General features: G+C 24.3%; 4 protein-coding genes across 4 annotated transcripts; 2 read left to right on the top strand and 2 right to left on the bottom strand.

Annotated features, from left to right (window-relative positions):
- Nucleotides 1-467: 467 nt before the first annotated feature.
- On the bottom strand, nucleotides 468-2,975 carry Bm8796 (Uncharacterized protein; the record flags this gene model as incomplete). Its single annotated transcript, XM_043075756.1, has 8 exons — nucleotides 468-605; nucleotides 705-751; nucleotides 948-1,082; nucleotides 1,200-1,296; nucleotides 1,672-1,791; nucleotides 2,108-2,209; nucleotides 2,474-2,670; nucleotides 2,900-2,975. The coding sequence occupies 8 exons, from the start codon at nucleotides 2,973-2,975 to the stop codon at nucleotides 468-470; spliced, it is 912 nt and encodes a 303-aa protein (XP_042931690.1).
- Nucleotides 2,976-11,168: 8,193 nt separating this feature from the next.
- Bm3239 (Uncharacterized protein) lies at nucleotides 11,169-12,519 on the bottom strand (the record flags this gene model as incomplete). The annotated part of the gene is made up of 4 exons (XM_043075755.1): nucleotides 11,169-11,231; nucleotides 11,672-11,797; nucleotides 11,992-12,189; nucleotides 12,466-12,519. 4 exons carry the CDS (start codon nucleotides 12,517-12,519, stop codon nucleotides 11,169-11,171), a joined length of 441 nt encoding a protein of 146 aa, XP_042931689.1.
- A 1,540-nt stretch (nucleotides 12,520-14,059) lies between these two features.
- Bm8127 (F-box domain containing protein) lies at nucleotides 14,060-18,408 on the top strand (the record flags this gene model as incomplete). Its single annotated transcript, XM_043075754.1, has 11 exons — nucleotides 14,060-14,078; nucleotides 14,281-14,405; nucleotides 14,718-14,804; nucleotides 15,437-15,588; nucleotides 16,060-16,222; nucleotides 16,389-16,515; nucleotides 16,671-16,942; nucleotides 17,248-17,370; nucleotides 17,745-17,892; nucleotides 18,220-18,287; nucleotides 18,403-18,408. 11 exons carry the CDS (start codon nucleotides 14,060-14,062, stop codon nucleotides 18,406-18,408), a joined length of 1,290 nt encoding a protein of 429 aa, XP_042931688.1.
- Nucleotides 18,409-19,735: 1,327 nt separating this feature from the next.
- Nucleotides 19,736-20,949, top strand: Bma-rps-16 (40S ribosomal protein S16, putative; the record flags this gene model as incomplete). The annotated part of the gene is made up of 4 exons (XM_001894249.2): nucleotides 19,736-19,825; nucleotides 19,972-20,028; nucleotides 20,171-20,254; nucleotides 20,749-20,949. The coding sequence occupies 4 exons, from the start codon at nucleotides 19,736-19,738 to the stop codon at nucleotides 20,947-20,949; spliced, it is 432 nt and encodes a 143-aa protein (XP_001894284.1).

Genomic DNA, 20,949 nt, shown 5'->3' with positions numbered 1-20,949 from the left:
TGATTGCTTAAAACATTAACACTCAATTATGCACTCAGTAACTAATTATAGAGTATTAGCAAATGCTAATTTAATTCAATAAACACTGCAAATACACTCTGTATAATGCATTTTTTGAAGCCAGAATTATGTCAAATGTGCATTGCTTTTTACCTTTTATAGTATCACTTATAAAATGTTTCTCTCCCTTCTATCCATTCAAAAATAAAATTTTGCCGCATTAGTAATGATAAGTGTTAAGCACTTAATTACACATTATATCATAATAATAAATAAATCGTAACATTTGCGCTCAAAATATTTCTTTGTAGCTACTTCAGTTTCTAACATTGTATGATAGGATTGGCTGAAATTCGCAAACTTTTACAGGATTTCCTGCGGTATCAACGAGAGTTAAAGGGAGGGAAGAGTTTGAGGTTAAACTGCTTCAATTGGGTAGGTAGGAAGAGCATCTCTTTACAGGGTAATTACCAGATTGTAGTCTGTCCATTCATCCACTGCAGATAACCCTCAATATCATCATTTTCTTTGCTTATTAAAAAATTTCTGGAGGATTGACCGTTGTCATTTAACGAAACATCCATATTTTGCTTTGTTTGCATGCCCTGAAAGTATTAATTTTTGATGTTGTAACTTTTTTAAACTTTTGAACATCAATGTTTTATTGAGGAACTTTTTCAAATATGAAATGAATTGAAAGATACCTCGGTGAATGTCTTGATGTTAGAAATATCGGTGAAACTGCCATTATCTGAAAGGAAATATACTGTTACAGAAATAATACATTGAAATCAAGGAATGATATACTGATAACTTTCTCAATATTTTTTAATTTGCTATAATAATAGTTGAAAGTTCAGGTCATTGTTTTGTGTTATACAATGATAATATATGATTGATATTCAAGAAAGAAATTAAACTTTTATTTTGAATATTTAAACTTTTACTGTTATAAGGAGGAGAAGTAAAGAGATCTTCGTCGGTTGTTGTTGTTGATGATAAAACATCAGCCGATAATATGTTTGTACGCGGGATTAATTTCAATTTTGTGCCTTGAAATTCTGCTAGATTTACCGTTTGACCTAGATTCAAAGCATTAAAAAATTTTGAAAATGATTTCCTTTCTTACTGTTTTATATATGTGCTAGATATGCTATCCGGAATAATAGAATATCACATCATGTTAATGTAAGAGTTACCATCAGGAAATTGAATAGCACTGAATCCATTCAAAAATAAAGTGAAATATATGTTATTCAAATGATCAATGTGATCTTCCAAAAGCATCCTTAACTGCTGCAAATCAGTTTTAATTGCATTTTTCATTTCTTTTAAATGAAATTTTTTCAAGTTGTTATTTTCAGACATACAAAGACTATGATTTACTTTCAAATGATCTAAAGAAATTGTGTAAGGTAATTTAGACTATCACATTTTTCATTTCCATTTCAATTTAAGTCATTCTCAAAAATAAAAAAAAAAAAGACCACCTGTTGATGAAATCAACATGACCCGAATTGAGTAGGTAAGATGGTTAGGTATACTTGAATTGACTAGACTATCAGATATTTCCATTTTAATTTAAATCATTCCCAAGAAACTAAGAAAAAGATTGCTGATTAGATAAGCAAATTGATAAGATAATTGGATATACTTGAATTGACGACTTACTTTGAATCGAATTTGATGCCTTTGATTTTCACGCATCAACGTTGAATTGCTCATTGTTAATTGACACATGAGCTTTTCGTAATATTGTTGCACGTGATCTAACTCATAGAAGTCACTTTTCTGAATTATTTCTTTACGTCATTGAACATTGTCAATTGTTATTATTACTAATATTATTATTATTATTATTATTATTATTATTATTATTATTATTATCACATATTTCGATTATTATTTTATCATATTATTAATTTCACTTAATGTCTAACGAATTGTCTCGAAAAATAAAAGAATATATGATAAATAATTATTTTATAAAGTAAATTGAGAATTTGACAAATTTAATATTTAATTATCATTCTATGCTTCTTCCATTCAAGCATCCCTTCCAAGATAGCATAGAAGAATGAATTAGCATTGTTAGAAAAATATTAACCGTTGCTAATCGATGGTTCACCTCAACCGTAAATTCATTCCGTTTTTGCTCGCTACTCGAAAAGTAATGTTTTGTTGAGCTTCTATAACCACTGTAACCATCCTGAAACTTGCCCAATTATTCCTATTATATTATATAGTGCTTCATCCATTCCGTTTCAGTCATCAAAAAATTATTTTTGCTGTTCACAGATTGTTCTTAGAATCTTTTCAATTATTAATTCAAAAATATTCTTCAAAAGGAATCCATCTATGCATGGAAAAACATACATTATAACCATATCACAACCATATACGATTGCATTAAATCTAGTTTTTATGACAGTAATGAATTCATTGTGAAGTAATTGTCAAATTGATTGTCAACCTGATACATTTTTACCAAAACAGATGGTTGATTTTTATGAACATTTTTTGCTATTGCAGAAGATTCTTGAGCTGATGCTTCCATTTTATCTTCCTTGAAACGTGATGATAATGGCATATAATTGCAAAATTGTGCTGACTTCAGTTTACCGGAAGGACGACATTTCGGATCCGAAAACAAAGGAGCACCACATAATACTGTAAGTATATTTTTTATGTTTTATATATTTTTGCTTTCCTGATATTTGCATTTTACATTTTTCAGTTCTGAAATATGTATTAAAGACATCAAATGAATGACAGAGTTGTGAAGTTATTTGAAGATAGCATAAGTGTTGCAATTTTTGACATAAGCAAATTTTGATCATTTAAACAAATTTAAAATGATTTAATTTGTTCGAAAAATGAAAATTATTAATGAACTTACAGGTGCGAACAAACGAAGTAGCAGCAGGTGGCTTTCCATATGAATGATCATCACTCACAACCACTGTATTTCGCATTGTCTGAAATTAGTTAGCCTTTCCAAATAATTCCACTTCTTCAGAAATAAGCTAACAGAGCACATTTTGACACTTTCTAAAACATATCATTCTTTCCCAATTTTTCTGACAGAAACTAATTTAAGTATGTCACGTGGAAATTCAAAAGGAAAACTTTAAAAAAAAAAAAAAAAAAACTTATTAACATTATTGTTATTTAAAATTTTGAACATAAAATATAAAATTGATGAAATAAATTTTAATAGAGACAAGAAAAAAAATTTTTTTTTAGCGATATCACCATATTATATGAGCTAAGAAATGAAAAAATTCTTACTGAAAAAAAAAAAAAAAATTTCTTCATTTTTTTTTTTTAGTTCAAAATATTTATTATTACAGTGGAAAGAAAAATATTACAATGTTTGTGACAATAAAAATAGTAATAGCAATAACAATTATTATTTTTGTTATCAATAACAATAATAAACATAATAATAATAACAAATAATAATAATAATATAATAATAATAATAATATAATAATAATAATAATAATAATAATAATAATAATAATAATAGTATTAATAATAATAATAATAATAATATAATAATAATAATAATAATAATAGTATTAATAATAATAATAACAATAATAATAGTAATAATAATAATAGTAATGATAATAATAACAGATAATAATAATAATGTTATAATAATAATAACAAATAATAATAAATAACAATAATGATAATAACAATAATAGTAATAATGATTATGATAATAATAATAATAGTACTAGCAATAATAGTAATAATAATAATGAAAGATGCGTAGTGTTATTTTGATAATACGAATAAAATTAGAATAATTTTCTGGGACGAATAGATAACAAATGGCAAATGGAAAGCAAAGAATGATGGATATTTGAAACAATAACGCAGTATTGGATATTAGATAAATAATGCAATTGCATTTGATATGTTTTCATCGCTAAAAGAATAAAGGCTTTATAGCTAAATATCAATAACTGTACTATTTAGACTTTAAAAATTTAATATTTTGTTTGAAAAAAAAAATTTTTCTAATAAAATTGGACATTTATTTACTTATTTAATCTTAATTATCCAATAATTAGAGATTAAATGAAATGAAACACAGTTTGTAAGCAAATGTTTAAAATTGAAAATAAAATTCAATTTTAAATGAATCAGAGAATGAAAATTTAGGAGATTGAACTGTAAATAATATATTTTTGATCATAAAAAGCTCATCTTGTAAAATTGAAATAAAAAAAAAAACGGCAAAAAGAATAGAATTGGAATTTAGAAATATAAAAAAAAGGAAAAAAAAAAAAAAAACAATTAAATTTCCTTTCTAATTTATGCTATAATCCAGGGAATTTCTATGCTTGGGCAATTCAACTTCAACTCAGTAAAAGTTTCTTAAAAAAAAAAAAAAAGGAAAAAGAGAAAATCCATCGGTATTAAACAACTTTCAAAAATCCCAATGGATTTTTGAAAGTGTTTGAAAAGATGAAGAAAATATTAAAATTGGTTGAAATGCTTTTCATTGATGATGCAAATATTTGCGAATATTTTGATCTGTCATACTTCTTTGTTAATAAATAAGTTAATAATTAGTAATTGACAAAGGTCACAATGACAATTATAAATAATCTTTTGATGGAAAATCTTTTAGTTTATTGTGATTTAAAGAATGGAAAAAAAAAAAAAAAAAAAGAAAATGATTGGTAAATATGTCCGAAAAAATGAAATTGTTGTCTCATTCTCGACAACTCTCAAATTCATTCTTACTGACATCAGTAGAAAACATTTCCCAAATGAAATTCGATAAGAAGAATCATAGGCATTTTTCCATATTCTGAAAGTCCTAAATAAAAGCTTGACAAGACAAGCCTTGGCCAGTTGGTATGCTAAAAGAGCCTAAGATTCATCATTGCTTTCAATGTATTCATGAAAAAAATAAAAATAAAAAAACAAAACAAAAAAAAAAAAAGAAAGAAAACTGCTTCTATTATTCAATCCTTTCACTTTTTCCCATGATATTTTCATGAACAACAAAAGTAAATTGCACTCTCGGGAACTGCTTTCTATTTCAGGATGAAATTCCAAATATTTTTGTTTACCTTTTGAATTTTCATCCTTAACAGTAATAAATATTGCATGAAGTAGCACCTAAAATTTGAACCAATGAAAAATTTAAATAATCATTAAATGATAAAAATGCTAAATTTACATTTAGAGCTAACAAAAAATATCCTTGCATGATAGTGAAAATAATGATAAGCTAAAATGAAATCATTGATAAAAATTGATAATAAGCAACCAAATCATATTTCTTCTCGCTTTTTGATTGTTAACGATTTATAGGATATCATTGATAATAAAGTGATCAAAACCTTAACGTTTTATCATCTATGGTGGATAACAAGTAAGCAATGATCACTTATCACTTTAATTTATCTATAATGATAAATTTCTTTTGATATATTATATATTAAAATTTAGGAAATAACTGAGTGATATGATTAGATTAAGTCAAGCAAACAATTCAGTGATAAGGAGGAGATTTTAAATAGAATTAAAAAGTTGAATGTAAGTTTTAGTCATAAAACGAATTATCAAAAGTAATGTAAAGCAATTGCTTTAAGCAATTGTAACACATTTTTTTGTCAAAATAAAACCTAATTTGATGCAAATTAGACTTAGAATAACATGAAATTAAATTTATTTTTGATTTTCGAAATCAAATTTACTTTTCAAAAAAAAAAAAAAAAAAAAAAGGAAAAATATATGCTAACACATTACTCTTACAAAGCAAACAATAAAAAAACGATGAAAAAGAAAATTAAAAAAGAAAAAAAAAAAAGAATGAAAAATGAAGTGTGAAATGAACAATTCATTCTCTGAATTGAATTGAATGAAAAAGAAAAAAAAAATATATATGAAAAAAAAGTAATAAAATGGAACAAAAAATAATTTTCAGTTTTTAAATGGTGAAATTTAAAATGATTTAAACAAAATTTGATATAAATGATTTGTATTAATCGAAATTATGATCATAGCAATCGATATATTTCATAGTAATAATTTTTATTTATTCTTATATCACAAAATTTTATGTTTTAATATTCTTCATACAATTTCATTTAATTAATTATAGAAATAAAATTTTTAATGAAAATAATTGAAATGTTTGAAAGAAATTATAAAATTGTCGAACGGTACTAAATATAAATAAATGACAGGTGGAAATGAAATTTTGTTAAATATTAAAATTTTTGATATTATTATGATCAAACAATTATCGTACAAATAAATGATTTTTATACCATTTTCTATTGAAATTTCTTCGTAAATTTTGTAGTTTTTTTTTTTTTTTCTTTCTTTTAAATTTTTATTAATTTGTTTGAGATTTAAAAAGTTTTCATAGCAACAAATCGTTTTTTTTTTATTTTTTTAATTTTTTTTTTCTTCTTACCTAAGTATGATTTTAAGAAAATAATTCTTAAATTTGTACTAAAATGACGGTTATCAATTAATTGACATAATAGAATTTAAGTTTTATTACAATCTAATCAATGTGATTGCATGAAAAAAGTAAGAAAAATGAAAAGAAAAAAATATTTTTTTTTTTTTTTTTTTTTTTAGAATTATGAATGAAATCAAGAAAATAAATACTCATTAATCAAATTTTTTGAATTGTTCAAATTTTTTTTTCTAGCAGATATTAGATTTCTAGCGTATTGAATTTATTAATAATTTCTCGTCTTGTATAAATTAGCTTCAATAATTATTCTTATTCTTAGTTAATGTTCAATTATTAATTTTACTCATCATAATTTTAAAGTTATTTGCAAAAATTTTTTTAATTAATGAATTTTAAATTTATTAATGTTTTTTTTTTTTTTTGGTATTATTGTCATTAATTAATTAACAGAAATCATTCAAATTGAAATATTTTTGTGGTATTATTTCATCTCAAAGTTAAGTAAATATAATGTAAAACGGAAAAAAAAAAACATTAAAGAAAAAAATTATATTTGTATAACATCAAGTTTAATTAAAAATATATCAAAAAAGCGTAATCCTGACAGTTTTTTTTTTTTATATCGCAGTGATATGATAAGCACTAATCATATTATCAGACTTGAATTTGAATTTATTATTATTTCAGTTAAAATATCATAATAAAAGATTAATTAAAAAAATTAAACTGAAATTGTTTATCTCAAAAAAAAAATTAAAATTGTTTACTTTCATAGCTATTTTATTTATGCTTTTTTATTTTAGCTTAGTGAAAATTAAATGAACATTTGCTTACATCAACTAATTAAAACTAAAACAATCATTACCTTAATTAATTTTGAAATTTAATTTATTACATTTTCATAGCATTGTTTCGAATTTTATTTTAGTATCGAATTATTAAATTTTACGCTAACATTTTGAGCAGTTGTTTACCTTTTGCTATTTGATTAATTTGTAATAATTTAGGATTATTTTTTACATTTTCTTTTAAAATGAGTAATTAGAATTAAAAATTTCTCAGTAATTGTGTAAAATGAAAAAATTAAAATTTTCAAAAATTAGAATGAAATGGAGTAAAATTCAAATAATAATAAATAATTAGAAGATAAGAGAAAAAATTACAGATCATAGGTCAACTTTTTATTTATTAATAGAAAAATGACATATGACAAATATGAATGAGCGAAGATTTGCTGAGTAGTAATACTAATTTCATTCATAAAGCCTAGATGAGTCATTCATTTTAGTTCATTGAAGCTTAAAATATTTTACGATATAAAAAATAAAATGAAATGAAATGAAATGAAATATTCTATCAAAATATTTTCTTTTAAGATTTAAAAAAAAAATTAATCATTAAAAACTCTTATAAAATTAAAAATGAAAATGTTAAAATTTAAGAGTAAAATTTTGAAGTTTATAAAAATGGAAAAATTGAAATGTCAAATGTAAAAATATATGGCCTAGTTTGGTTAAAACATTAAAATAAGACAAGAAAAGAGACAATCAGATATTTGGCAGAGAAATGACAATTGCAGATGGATGAAATTGAAGCAAAGAAAAATTAAAAATAAGCCAAATGAGATAAATTCTTTAGTGATTATAGTTCGGTGATTATTTTTGTTTAAATGAAAAAATAAAAATAAATTCAAATTTATTATTTAAAATTTTTTTTTTGATTAATAATTGTTTTTTTTTTTTCTCTATGAGAAATTTTTACAGAGCTTAAATTCAATGTTTACAATTTAGCCTTAGCAAAATAAGCGCTATGGAAAGTGTCCCAATTGTATGTGATCTCACGTTCACGTTCACGTTATACGTGCGTATATTAGGAATAGCGTGAAGTGATTAATTCATTTCTGGAAAATCCTTCTTCTTTTGGGAAATAGAAATTTTGCTAATGGATGGAAAAATGACCTGAATTCTGAAAATATATGGAATTTGTTTTCGCATTTTTTTTTTTTTTTTTCTTGAGCACAGATCAATTTTATTTATTTAGCTTATTTACTTGAAATGTTTAATTCTTTTTAATTTATTCGAAAACTATATGTATATTTTAGTCTAAGTAAAATAAAGTAATAATCTTGGATAGAAAAATTAAAAGCTTTGAAATTTCCAATTAAATAATTCCCTGCCAAGTTTGAATTCATAGAAAGAGACTAGACTCGATAAGAATGTCTCAACTTTATCACTCTGAGAGAGAGAGAGAGAGAAGGAGAGAGAGGGAGAGAGAGGGGAGAGAGAGAATGATCATAGACAGGTATTTATTTTTTACTAATTTCTTGCTAAAACTAAATGTATAGCCTTGTTACACAAAATTAAAAATTTTTTTAGAAATTAAAAAAAAAGAGATAAAACTGATACCCAAAGGTATTTTATAAAGGTAACATTCAGGTACTAAAAATGAAAACATACTGAAAGCTAATTGCATAGAATATTTAAATTTGTAGCTCGAATATATGATGTTACCTGATGACGATAATGAGTGATTAAACTATAATCTCGAAATTAATTTACTTTCAACATAATTGCTATAATTATTAGGATTGAATATTTTTTTGACTAATTGCAACAGTTTAGAGATTAATTCAGATAAATTCAAATAACAAATGTTTTTCGATAAAGATCAGATAAATAACTTTTAATTTGATTACATAAGTAAGTTAATGGTATCAGTCAAAATTCCTAAAGTAACTGTAATCCATTCTGCTACAGATAATTGAACAAGAATATTGTTGAAATGAAGAAAGAAATGAAAAAATGAGAAATTAAAAACGAATGAATGCAATGAAAATGTAATTAGTCTTTATAGTAAAAGTTTTAAAAAAAAAAAAAGAAAAAAAAAAAAACAAATGTAAGTAAAATTTTAATTAGCAAAAAAAAAGAGTTAATTGTTATTTTCGTGATATTTTGATGAGCAAAATGTAGGAGAAAGATAACAAATAATGAAGCAAAATGAAAAGAGAAATAATGCAAAAAAGATAAATGAGCAATTGGTTGAGATTTTATACTTCAAATTTAGAATGAATAGATTTAAAAAATTAAATATGAAATGAAGTTTTGTTTTGTTTGTTTTTTTTTTTTGAAATTGGTATTTTTAGAATTTTAAAAAATGGTTAGTTTCAATGATTTAATTATAGTATTATACAATTTTACAATTCTAATAGCAAACATTCCAGATAAAATAAATGCTTATCATTGCTTATTACTGTAAACATTTTATTTACTAATCAGCACATTGTTTACAAATAGATTATTGAAATATGAAAAACATTCTGATAATATGCAATTTTCTGTTACTGATTACTGATTACATCAAGTAATATTGTATTGAAATGCTAATTTTAGACTGCGTTGCTTGAAGACGTAAACATTTCTTGGTGATAATGCTAATTGTCTGATCTTTGTAAATGATCTTTATGACTCATCAATGATTCATCGTTTCATTTAAATATTTATCTGAATGTTTATTTTCTTTTGTGCATATTTTATTTCAAATCAACTAGAAATTATGACAATAGTAAAATATGAAATATTTTACTATTGTCAATATTTTAGGTAAATTGCAAATGTTATGTTACAGTGAGAAGACAAATTTACAATTTAATTTTATTACCTGAAATGACTCATCAGTCGATAGATGAAACATTTTTGTAAAACATAGTACGAAAATGCAATCATATAGAAAGTAATCATTTTGTTGTATATAATTTATAAACATGAATCATAGAACGAAGAGTAAAGTTGAAAAATAATTTTAACCAAAATAATTAAAATTTGAATTTTAGAATTATATTAAACACTAAAAATTATATTTCACAATTACTTCTTTATGAATTATTTCATACAAATAGTAATTCATTCATTAAATAAAGAGAGAAATGATTTAAAATTTAATTATATAATTTTTTTTTTTTTTTTGTTATTGAAATGACTGCTAGAAGTGTTTGTTTAATAAATTTTTTTTTTAGCAAATTTGACGAAATTTATTCAAAGTTGAATTGCAGGCAATTTTAAAATTAAAAATATTAATTACTCATTTAAGATTTATTGATTACTAACTTTAGCTTAATTCATTCATTCATTTGAGACTTAAAAAAAAAAGTGAAAAAGTGAAAAATGAATATCTTAATGTATTATTGCTTTTTTATTTTAATAGAAAACAAAATATATTAATCAAATTGAAAAAAAAAAGGAAAAATTAAAAGTTTTATAAATTTAACATAAACTTTTCAAACATAAATTTTGTGAAATAAGTGAATGATTAAATTGTTTGTTAAAAGCAATAATATTCCTAAAAGCTAACTTCATTTCATCCCTTAATTCTATTTTTCTTTTATTTAATATATTTTAAATTTTGGAAACATTTTCATACTCATATACTTATACTTTATTCAATCAAAAGAAAATCAATTTTTTTCTTTTTTCAAGAATGTCCTCAATCCCATGTGACAAGATGAATTTATTTCATTTTTATGAATTTCACTTTTACATATGATTACTTTGCTCACTTTCATTTTCATCAATTAAAATGTTAAAATTAGCAGTTTAAATATGAAATTATCAATTTAAATATCAAAATTATCAATCGCTGATATAATCGAGAATGAAATATTACGTGGAAAGAAACGATGATATATGTTCGGCTTCATTTAATAATGCTATTATATAAGTAAAATGATTAAAATCATAATGACATGCGATAGAACAAGCAACCAAGTTAACACCTGAAATTGATCTAATTTTAGTTTTCATAGAAATTTTTAAATTAAAATGGAAAAGTTTAATTATTTTATTTTAGTAATTTTTAGAAATTGTTGATAAAACTGATTTTATTTTGTTTGCAATTCTCATTTATTTGTATAAGTGAGAAAAATTGTGAGAAAATTTTTCAATTTGAATAAAAATTAAAAGTTTTGCTAATCAGAAAAAGTATATTTCTCTATAACAATATATTCTTTTCAATTTTCTATAAAATTTGTCATAAAAAAAAGTTACTGAAAAAAAAAAAAAAAAAAAAAAAAAAAAAACATATCAATAAAATTAATTAAACATTTAGCTTTTTAAAATTTCAAAATAATTTAAATATTAACAATTAACTATAATAAATTTAAGTGTAAAATATTAATTAAAGATAAATTTAAGAAAAAAAAAAAAAAAAATTTACAGCAGTGATAACAAAACGTGGATGAAGGATATTATTTTCAGCATTTGCTGCTAATTTACAATTCCAAGTTTCTAATGCTGCAGCAATAATTGTCATTAATGAGCAAAAACCATAAATGATTAGTAACTGAAATTATTGTTAAATATATTAAAATTATTAAATTATTAATAATTTCTTTTTTCAAAAAAAAAAAAAAAAGGAATGAGAAAAGCGAATTAAATTAATTTTTGCTTATTAATCTTTTTTTTTGACAAATTTAAGAATTAAAATTGAAAACGAGAAAAAAAAAAAAAGAAGGAAAAGAATAAACTTTAATTTACCTTAAATTTGCCATATTCTTGGAATATATTTGTGCCACTTAATTGTGTAAGTGAACTAATTAAATTAATTATCAAAATGATAAATAAACAAGCAATGATAAGTGTTTGCCATCCATAACCATTGTAACCGAGTTGAATGTATACGTCACCATTGTTCCAAATAAATGAGCTAATGAACAGAGCAATAAATGATAAACTCTAAATTAATCTAATTTTATATTAATTTAGTAATTCATTTCATTTATTAGGTTATTTTGATTAAAAATTATTTCAATCAATTAGTTATGATAAGAAGCGAATATTGATACTATCAGAATGTATCTAAATTCAATTTTTAAATGCATGATATACATAGTATAATAATTAACATACAATTATTTCTGAATTATAACGAAATATACAAATTAAAATTTTTAAATGAAAACTTATAAATCTTTCGGATTAAAAAAAAAAAAGAGAAGAAGAATTGAGTACCAATTGAGCTACAGTTACAATTGTGTAACCTCTTTTAATTATATTTCGACTCATTTCATATCATTTATAAAATGCTATAATCATACCTGTAAATGATAATGTTATGATATGATAACAAAAATTGATCATTATCACTTCATTATTACAATCAACAAATTGCGTTTTCTTTTTTTTTTTTTTTTTTTTTTTTTTTGAAATTTCGTTGATAATAACTGATAATGAAAATACAATATAACATTTCAATATTATATTTGATGATAATAACTGATAATGAATCACCATCCAACATTTTAATATTATAAATTAAATCTTTATTATTATATAAAAAATAATATATTTTGTATTAGAATAAGATAATTATTAGATTAAACAATTTATTTCCTAATTTTTTATCAAATAACAAATAGAAATTTATTTAAAAAAGTAAAATCATGAGTGCTTTTTTTTTTAATTTAAGAAAAAAAATGGAAAAAAGTTAAGCGAATGGCATAAAATAATGTATTTTTGTAAAATTTGAAGCATTCATAAGCATTACAGCACAACATTTATGGTACTGAGAGATGTTTGAACAATGACACATTATAAGAGACATAGACAGGTGGTTGAGAGGTGGCAAATACAAATGTTTTGCACAACGAATAATTTGAACTTTAAATAAGCACAATGAAGGATGAAGAGTTTTCACGTGATTATAACTTTATCATTGCTTATCACACACTATCTCTCACTATCATTTATTCTATTAAGCAATCTTGAAATTATATGGATATCTAAGTAATAATAATAAGCAGTAATATTATACATTTATTTAAGTAATAATATCAAACATTATACTCAAATTTTTTAAATTAATATTAATGGTAAAGCAGGCAAATTAATTTAGTTGATTTATATTTGTTCATATTTCATTTTTTTATTATTCTATTTTATTGTTAAATTTTTAAAAAATTTAATCAAAAACAAAACAAAATGTAAGAAATATGGAAATTTTATGCTTCAATTGGAACAAAGACAAAAAAAAAAAAAAAAAAAATTTGCAAAATTTTGAATTTAAAAGCATGAAAAATTGAATAATGCGTAAATATAATAAAAATTGAAAATCTTTGATTTTGAAAGCTTTTTTTTTTGCAATCATGAAAAAGTATTGAAGAATTACGGTCATAAAATGTTTGTCTGTTTGTAAAGGTATCATTGTATGATTGCTTACAAATAATGCAAAGTTGTTGACTTATCAAATTTTACTTATATGTTTCCGCTCAATTCATATTGATAATCTGATGCCACTGATAATCTTCATGAACTGAGAAATATTTTTCCAATCTGAATCTTTAACATTGTTAAAATGATTGGAATGGAATTTTAAATACTGATAAGAAGTAATAACAATGATATAATTACTATTTAAATTCTAAATATAATACAATGCATTCACGTCATACACGTTAAAATTATCGTATATTCAATTATTAGCACATGTAATGGGTAAAGTTTTCATTTATGATAAGAAAAGTATATTCAAATCTTTGAAATAACATCGAATTGTATAATTTACATAAATTTTTATAGTCTTTTAAATATTGAGCGCAATTAGTTTATGGAAGTTATCAGAATCGGTCGGTTCTTTTATTCTTACTAATTTTGAAAATATAATTGCAACCATTGTGCATGAAAAAATTTGAGCAAGAAAAGAAATAAATTGTAAAAATTTTTTTTATTGAAAATTGAAATTTTACCATATTGAGGTTTATATTTTGCCAAAAAAAGATTATTTTTAACTTAAATTGATTAAAATTACTTTATCAGTTGAATAGGTAGAAGTGTTAAGAATGTTGGATATTCTATCAGATGATGTCATTTGGCGTTTATTTCGATATCTTGATGTAAAAAGTAGGACACGATTTGCTGCTGTTAATACTACCTTTTATAAGTTATTCAATAAGGTATTACAATGATAGTTGAAAAATTAAAATTATCTTTTTAGAATATTCAATATTATATAGTAAATAATTTTGTAATTTATTGCTGATTTTATTTGAGATAATTTATTGCTTTGCTATTTAAAAATTCTGATAATAGGCATATCAGTTCAGCTCAAAAAGTTATCAGATAATTTAGAAAATATTTCTTATTTTTTAAGTTAAAAAAGAAAAGGAAAGATTCTTAAATAAAAAAGATTTTCATTGTTAATTGTTTAAAAAATTTAAAGTTAAAAAATAAGAGTTAAAGGTTAAAACTGATAGTTGAAATTTTAGTGGGAAGATGTGTTATGTTGTTCAATTCGTATTGATGGCATCACTTTGTCCGGAAAAGGTTTTATATTAGAAGTGGATCAGCATTCAGTTAATCAATGTTTTTGTTACTTTTTTTTTTTTGAAGAATTGAAATTTATTTAAATTTATCAGACAATGCTGAAAAAGAGTAAAGTAAAAGTTAAAAAAGAATAGTTTTTCATCTGATTTCATACTTTGCCGTAATTTTGATTCGTTTCTTTTGAAATTGAAATAAACATAAGAAATGAACTAATCAAAAGAATCAGAAATGTTTGGCATAAAAAAAAAAATAAGATCAAAATAACAAAAAATGATAACTTTTAACTCAAAAAACAACAAAAATTAAAATAATAGAAAAAGCAAAAACTTTACTGAAATTATCACGAACTCGAGAAAAAAAAAAAAACAAAACTCTTAGTTATAAGAATTTAACTTATTAAAATCAATCGATTTATAAGAAAAAAATCATTAAAAAAGAAGCAAAAAAGAATAAATTCCATAAAAATAAAAAGATCATAAATATTTTAATCTCCAATTATTATTATTATTATTATTTTTTTTTTAAATAGCAAAATGCCTTTGAGTGTGACTTTTTTTTTTAATTTTATTTTTTTTAAGGAATGTTTTTTATTTATTTCAGAAATAAAATTAATGAAAGTTGCAAAAAGGATTAGAAAATCTAATGACAATTATAGTTGCAGGAATCGATAATAGTGCCACTCCTGAAACGATGCCCGTTAATCCGGAAATTAGCAATACATGATGAAAATGCGCTCCGTAATGTAAATAGTAATGTATTGCATAATTTACTGAATGTTCATGAAATTTACATTTCGAGTAATTTTTTCACTGAGTAAGTAATTCTTTCAATTAAACAAAATACAATAATTTGCATACCTATCTGTCATCCATCATATCACAGAGAATAAACAAAAAATGTTTTTATTAATTAATTAAAATTTTCATCCTAATCATTCTTAATTAATTATGTAATAATTGAAAATAATAATTTTCAATATATCAATTGTTTCCGAATGCAAAAGAGAGAAAAAATTATTTGCAAAATTTAAAGCATTGCAATATTCTGTTGAATTAAATTTTACATACAGAAATTTTTCATTTCAAAGTTATTATTAGTCGACATTTTTTTTTTTTCAAATTATTATAAAACAAAATGAGAAAATGCTTGTATTAATCGATCAAAAATGTTTGTATTAATTAATTAAAATTTTCATTCTAATTATGAGTGATCAAATAGGAAACTAATTTGACACCTTCGAACGTTGATTTTCTCTTTTCTTTTTTTAAATAACAAAATATTCAGCAGTCGATATGATTCGGTAATTGAATCGCTTTTTTCATTTTCAAAATTACATTTACTTCATATACAACAACGATATAACGATGATAAATGTCACCGGAATATCATCTGTGAACGACAGGTGGCAAAACTTACTTCAACATCTCTTAGTGATATTAAATTACAGGTATGGATTTAATGAATTTAAATCTGTGTATCGTTTAAATTAAAAAAAATTTCGTTCAAATATGACATTTATTCGCTATTTTACTTTTGATTTATTTATTTATCTATGATTGTATCTAAACAGGAATTAAAATATTAATGGTATTATTATCACTGATAATTTTAAGGGTGTTGTAGTAACAGGATCAGTTTTAAAATTATTTTGTTTCAAATATCAGAAAACATTGGAAAAATTATGTTTATTAGGTGCACTTATACCATCTGAAGATGCGCCTATTTGTTTTCAAGCTATAAGTAAATTTTTGATCATTATTATTACAAATATATTTAATGTTAATTTTTTTTTTTTTAATATTCTAACATTTAGTATAATTTGATATTTCAGTATTTAATTAATTTATTCAATAATATTCTCTGTTTTCTTTTTTTTTTTTTTTTTTTTTTTACAGATAACTTGGATCATTTAACTTGTCTAACATTGGCACCATCGTTATATTCAATTAGTACTACCAATAAAGCATTCTTTAAAAATTATCCATCATTAAAGAATTCAAAAATGTTAAAATTAGTAGCAGTATATGTGTCAAAGCCAGATATATCACAGCTAAAGTTATTCCTTCAACAAATACTTCCATCTAATATTGAACAATTAATACTTTATGATGAAAGCTATCGCATAGCTTATCAAATTGAGCAAGAATTAAATGAATTCAAATGCAAGGTTCTAATATTCAAATAAAACTGTTTTAAAAAATAAATAAATAAGTAATAAAAGATGAAAGATCAGACAAGGAATAAATTTCTAACTTATATCCAAGCAGGACGATTATTTTCCTAAATCATAACAATAAACTAAACAGTTCATCACACTATGCTCGTTAATTAAAACTGTTGAAATGAAAAAAAAATGTGAACTAATTTTTGACTTAATTCTAAAATAGTTCTACACTATATCTGATTTAAACTTTGTTTTTCTATTTTCTTTTTTTATCTGTAAAAAGTACAACTTATCAAATGTTTGTTTAGATTCATTTTTGCCGTGCTGATGATATAATCATTGATAGCTACTGGATGAATGGTAAAAGTGAACTGATAACACACACAGTGTGGAAACCACCATATAAAATTAATACTTACTTACCAGCAATGGTTTCTTTTTTTTTTTTCACATAATAAAATCTGAAAAAAAAAAAAAAAAAAATCTCAAATGTTAGTTTTTTAATTATATATTATATTATAGATTATTCTCTTAATTATTTTAATCTTTTGTTAAATCTGTTTTAATTTATATGCGCTTAAGTAATTCTTTTTTCAAGTTATAAGTTGTTTAATTATATTTCTAATATAGTAAGTATGATAATAATTTAAAATTTTGATTTCTTAACTTTTCCTAGTATCATTACAGTTCACTCATATATCATTCTTGAAAATGGATAAAACTTACTTGTTGTGGTACACGCACTTATACAGAAAATGATTTGACATTAAACAGTGCAATTTTCAAACCATTTGCGCATATTTAGTTACCAGAGTGGTATTGCGTATTGAGCGAACTTATGGAAACAGCACGAATCGATGAATCATCAAGCCGTTCTTCGTCGAGCGCTGATACCGCGCGGAATACATCGCAATATATTGATGAATGCACCGGTACGGATGATTCCGCATCATGTAAGCTTAATTCTGATAGAGTTTATAGCTAAGTTAATAATTGGGAAGAAAATGCCATTGAAATCTAAACATTAGTGAACTTTTCTTTTAAATCTAACACCTCATTTTTGCATTAAACGATAATATAATAGTGTAAATGAATCTTGCCGGAACATACCGGAACAGTTATTTATCTTTGAAACTTTATGCAAGGTAAGAAGCGAACAGAATAAATATACGAATAGGTTGGCCATGGTATAATTCTAACTACTTCACAAAACTGTGTTGTAACGAGTTTCAGTATGAACACAGATAATGAGGAAATGGTAGGTAATTCATAAATTGCAGGTAGTAGCGGAAATGAAACAGTTCGAGACCTGTACTCAGTGCAAGATAAAACACTAAAACATTGCAAGGTTTGTTTGATACTGCTACACTTCAAACATTTTCATTTGATGAGATAAATGCTAACTTTGGATTTTTTGTAGCATTTGTGTAGCATGTTAGATCATTGAAAATAATTTGTTTCAGACATAAATGGATACATTTCTGAAAAATCCCGAAAAAGATAATAATTGTTATGTGATAATAACTAATAACTGAACGTACCATAATGTCTTTTCAAATTAAAGATAATAAAATATATGTATACAAGCATTAAAAAAGTCTTTAATTCACAAAAAAAAATTTTTAAATGGAACTATTAAAATTGTGACATATCATTGAACAATTTAAAATTGCAGTACGGTATAATTTCCTTTTTGCAATAAATCATTGTCTGAAAATTTACAAATCCTCATTAATAAGATATTTGTTAGTAAGCAATTCTCTTCGTTGAAAAATAGCATCTCACAAAAAAGCTCTATGATGTTCAATTCATCTATGATGTTCAACTCATCTTACCTTTTCATTTTTCTTTTTTTTTTTTTTTGCAATTGAATGACCAAACTGGTAGTGCCAAGTGACCAGTGGCCAGTGAGCAGAGTGACCATGTACTCCCCTTACCTATGACACACCTTTATGTCATATAGAAATATTAAGGATCCATTGAATATTATATTTTGTCTGGTTCTCACAACGATTGATTGCACACAGTAATTACTGAAATATGTGACATACTATGAACGAGCGATAGTATATGCGATTTGTTAAGAGAGCGAAATTGGTGGGTGGTCCGTCGACTTATCCTAAACGAAAGGATGGAGGAACCGAAGCAAGTCGAAATAAGAGGGGTAGGGTCGTGGGTTACGTTATGGGATGGGGTGATGGGTCAAATCTGTGTACTGATGCATTAATAATAACTTCTATTTGATGTGTAATATGTTGTAGACATTAAGTTTTGCCGATTTTCTATTATAATGATAGTTTGATTTCTTTATTTGTTTAATTCTTTCTCCATTATCTTCTACATGTGAGCTAAATTTTCTTATAGAAAGATGATTTGTAATTTGCTGAATGGCATAGAGACCATAAATCTACACGCTAACTTTATCAGTAATGATAGGACATGAGTAACTGACTCTTAGCAAGTAGAAAATTGGACATACAAGTGCTGTTTTTCCGGTTGCTAGTTAGTTGAACTCCGTTTTTCGGAATAATATTTTTTCATTGCTGCAGTATTATATATCACAGACTGGAATCATAAAAAGCGTTAAAGATGATAGAGTACTTATTAGATAATAGTGAGGACTGAAGAAAAATGGTCGATTGAACTGATAAATTGAGTATGACGAATCTGGGACAGTGTTACTCTGAGGTTTACAGTTTAGAATTCGGTACTACACTGTGTTAATTCCTTATTTTCCGTTTAGTATTATAACAGTTTGTGTTGTCTACTGTAAATCTTATTGCAGCACCCTCAGTCATGGTTGTTACACAATCTGTGCAGGTATTTGGAAGAAAAAAGACCGCTACTGCTGTTGCTTACTGCAAGAAAGGACGCGGTCTTATTAAGGTATTTTGTTTGCAATTAGCACATTCTGTTGTTCCATTCGAATTCGGTTTATTTGGTTAGAAAATAGTGTGATATTATGTGGAAGTTCGTAACGTTCTGACGGTAAAAAATTATTTCCTTTGATTCCTGATCAACCTCTGTTTTAGGTAAATGGCCGTCCTCTGGAACACATACAGCCAGAAATTTTGCGCATCAAACTTCAGGTATATTGCATCTAGCAGATGGAGCATTTGTAGAGTTTGAATTGTGAGCCGTGTGTACATCTGATTCTCAATTTATTCTTATCTGTGCTGTCTAAATTTATTGATTTGACAACAACTTTACATTTTGTTTGATATTTTCTAGGAGCCGCTATTGATTTTGGGCAAAGAACGATATCAAGATGTAGATATAAGAGTGAGGGTGAATGGTGGTGGACACGTCGCTCAGGTTATTTTCAATCCGTTTTTTCTGAGTAGAGGAAAATAGTTTCCTGAATGACGGCCGACTTGTATTGAAAGATTCAAGATCATATAAGCTTGTTTTCCTTGATGGCTCATGTAACAAGTAGTTTATTGATACTCAATTAGATTGTTTCTAGTTGTAATAACATTTGACATATTGCCATTTCTGCTACAGTATGTCTTTCATTCGTAAAACCATATATACTGGAAGTATAACATCACCACAAGTTCCACACTGTATGCTGTTGAATGAATAATTCCCACATGTGAGAAGTGGATAAATGTGGTTATTATTCCTTTAATATATTTTTACTTCATAATAGCGCAAGTGTTGCAACTTTGTAGCGATACATTAAAAGAAAGATAAGGAAAGAACGGTTCTTCAGCATTTCGCTGTTATTTTAATGATAACTATGAGTGAGTTAGATAAATCTTAAATCAGTTGCGATGAGTAAAAAAAACTGTCTTAAATCTTTGCAGATTTATGCAATTCGACAAGCTTTAGCGAAAGCCATCGTTGCTTATTACCAGAAGTTCGTTGATGAACAAAGTAAAAAAGAACTTAAAGAACAGTTGGTATCGTATGATCGTAATTTGTTGGTGGCAGACCCTCGACGACGGGAACCGAAGAAGTTTGGTGGCCCTGGTGCAAGGGCTCGGTACCAGAAATCGTACCGTTAA

This window comes from Brugia malayi (assembly GCF_000002995.4).
Source record: "Brugia malayi strain FR3 genome assembly, contig: Bm_v4_ChrX_scaffold_001, whole genome shotgun sequence".
Lineage (NCBI taxonomy): Eukaryota > Metazoa > Nematoda > Chromadorea > Rhabditida > Onchocercidae > Brugia > Brugia malayi.
This window is presented reverse-complemented; position numbering and strand designations above follow the sequence as displayed.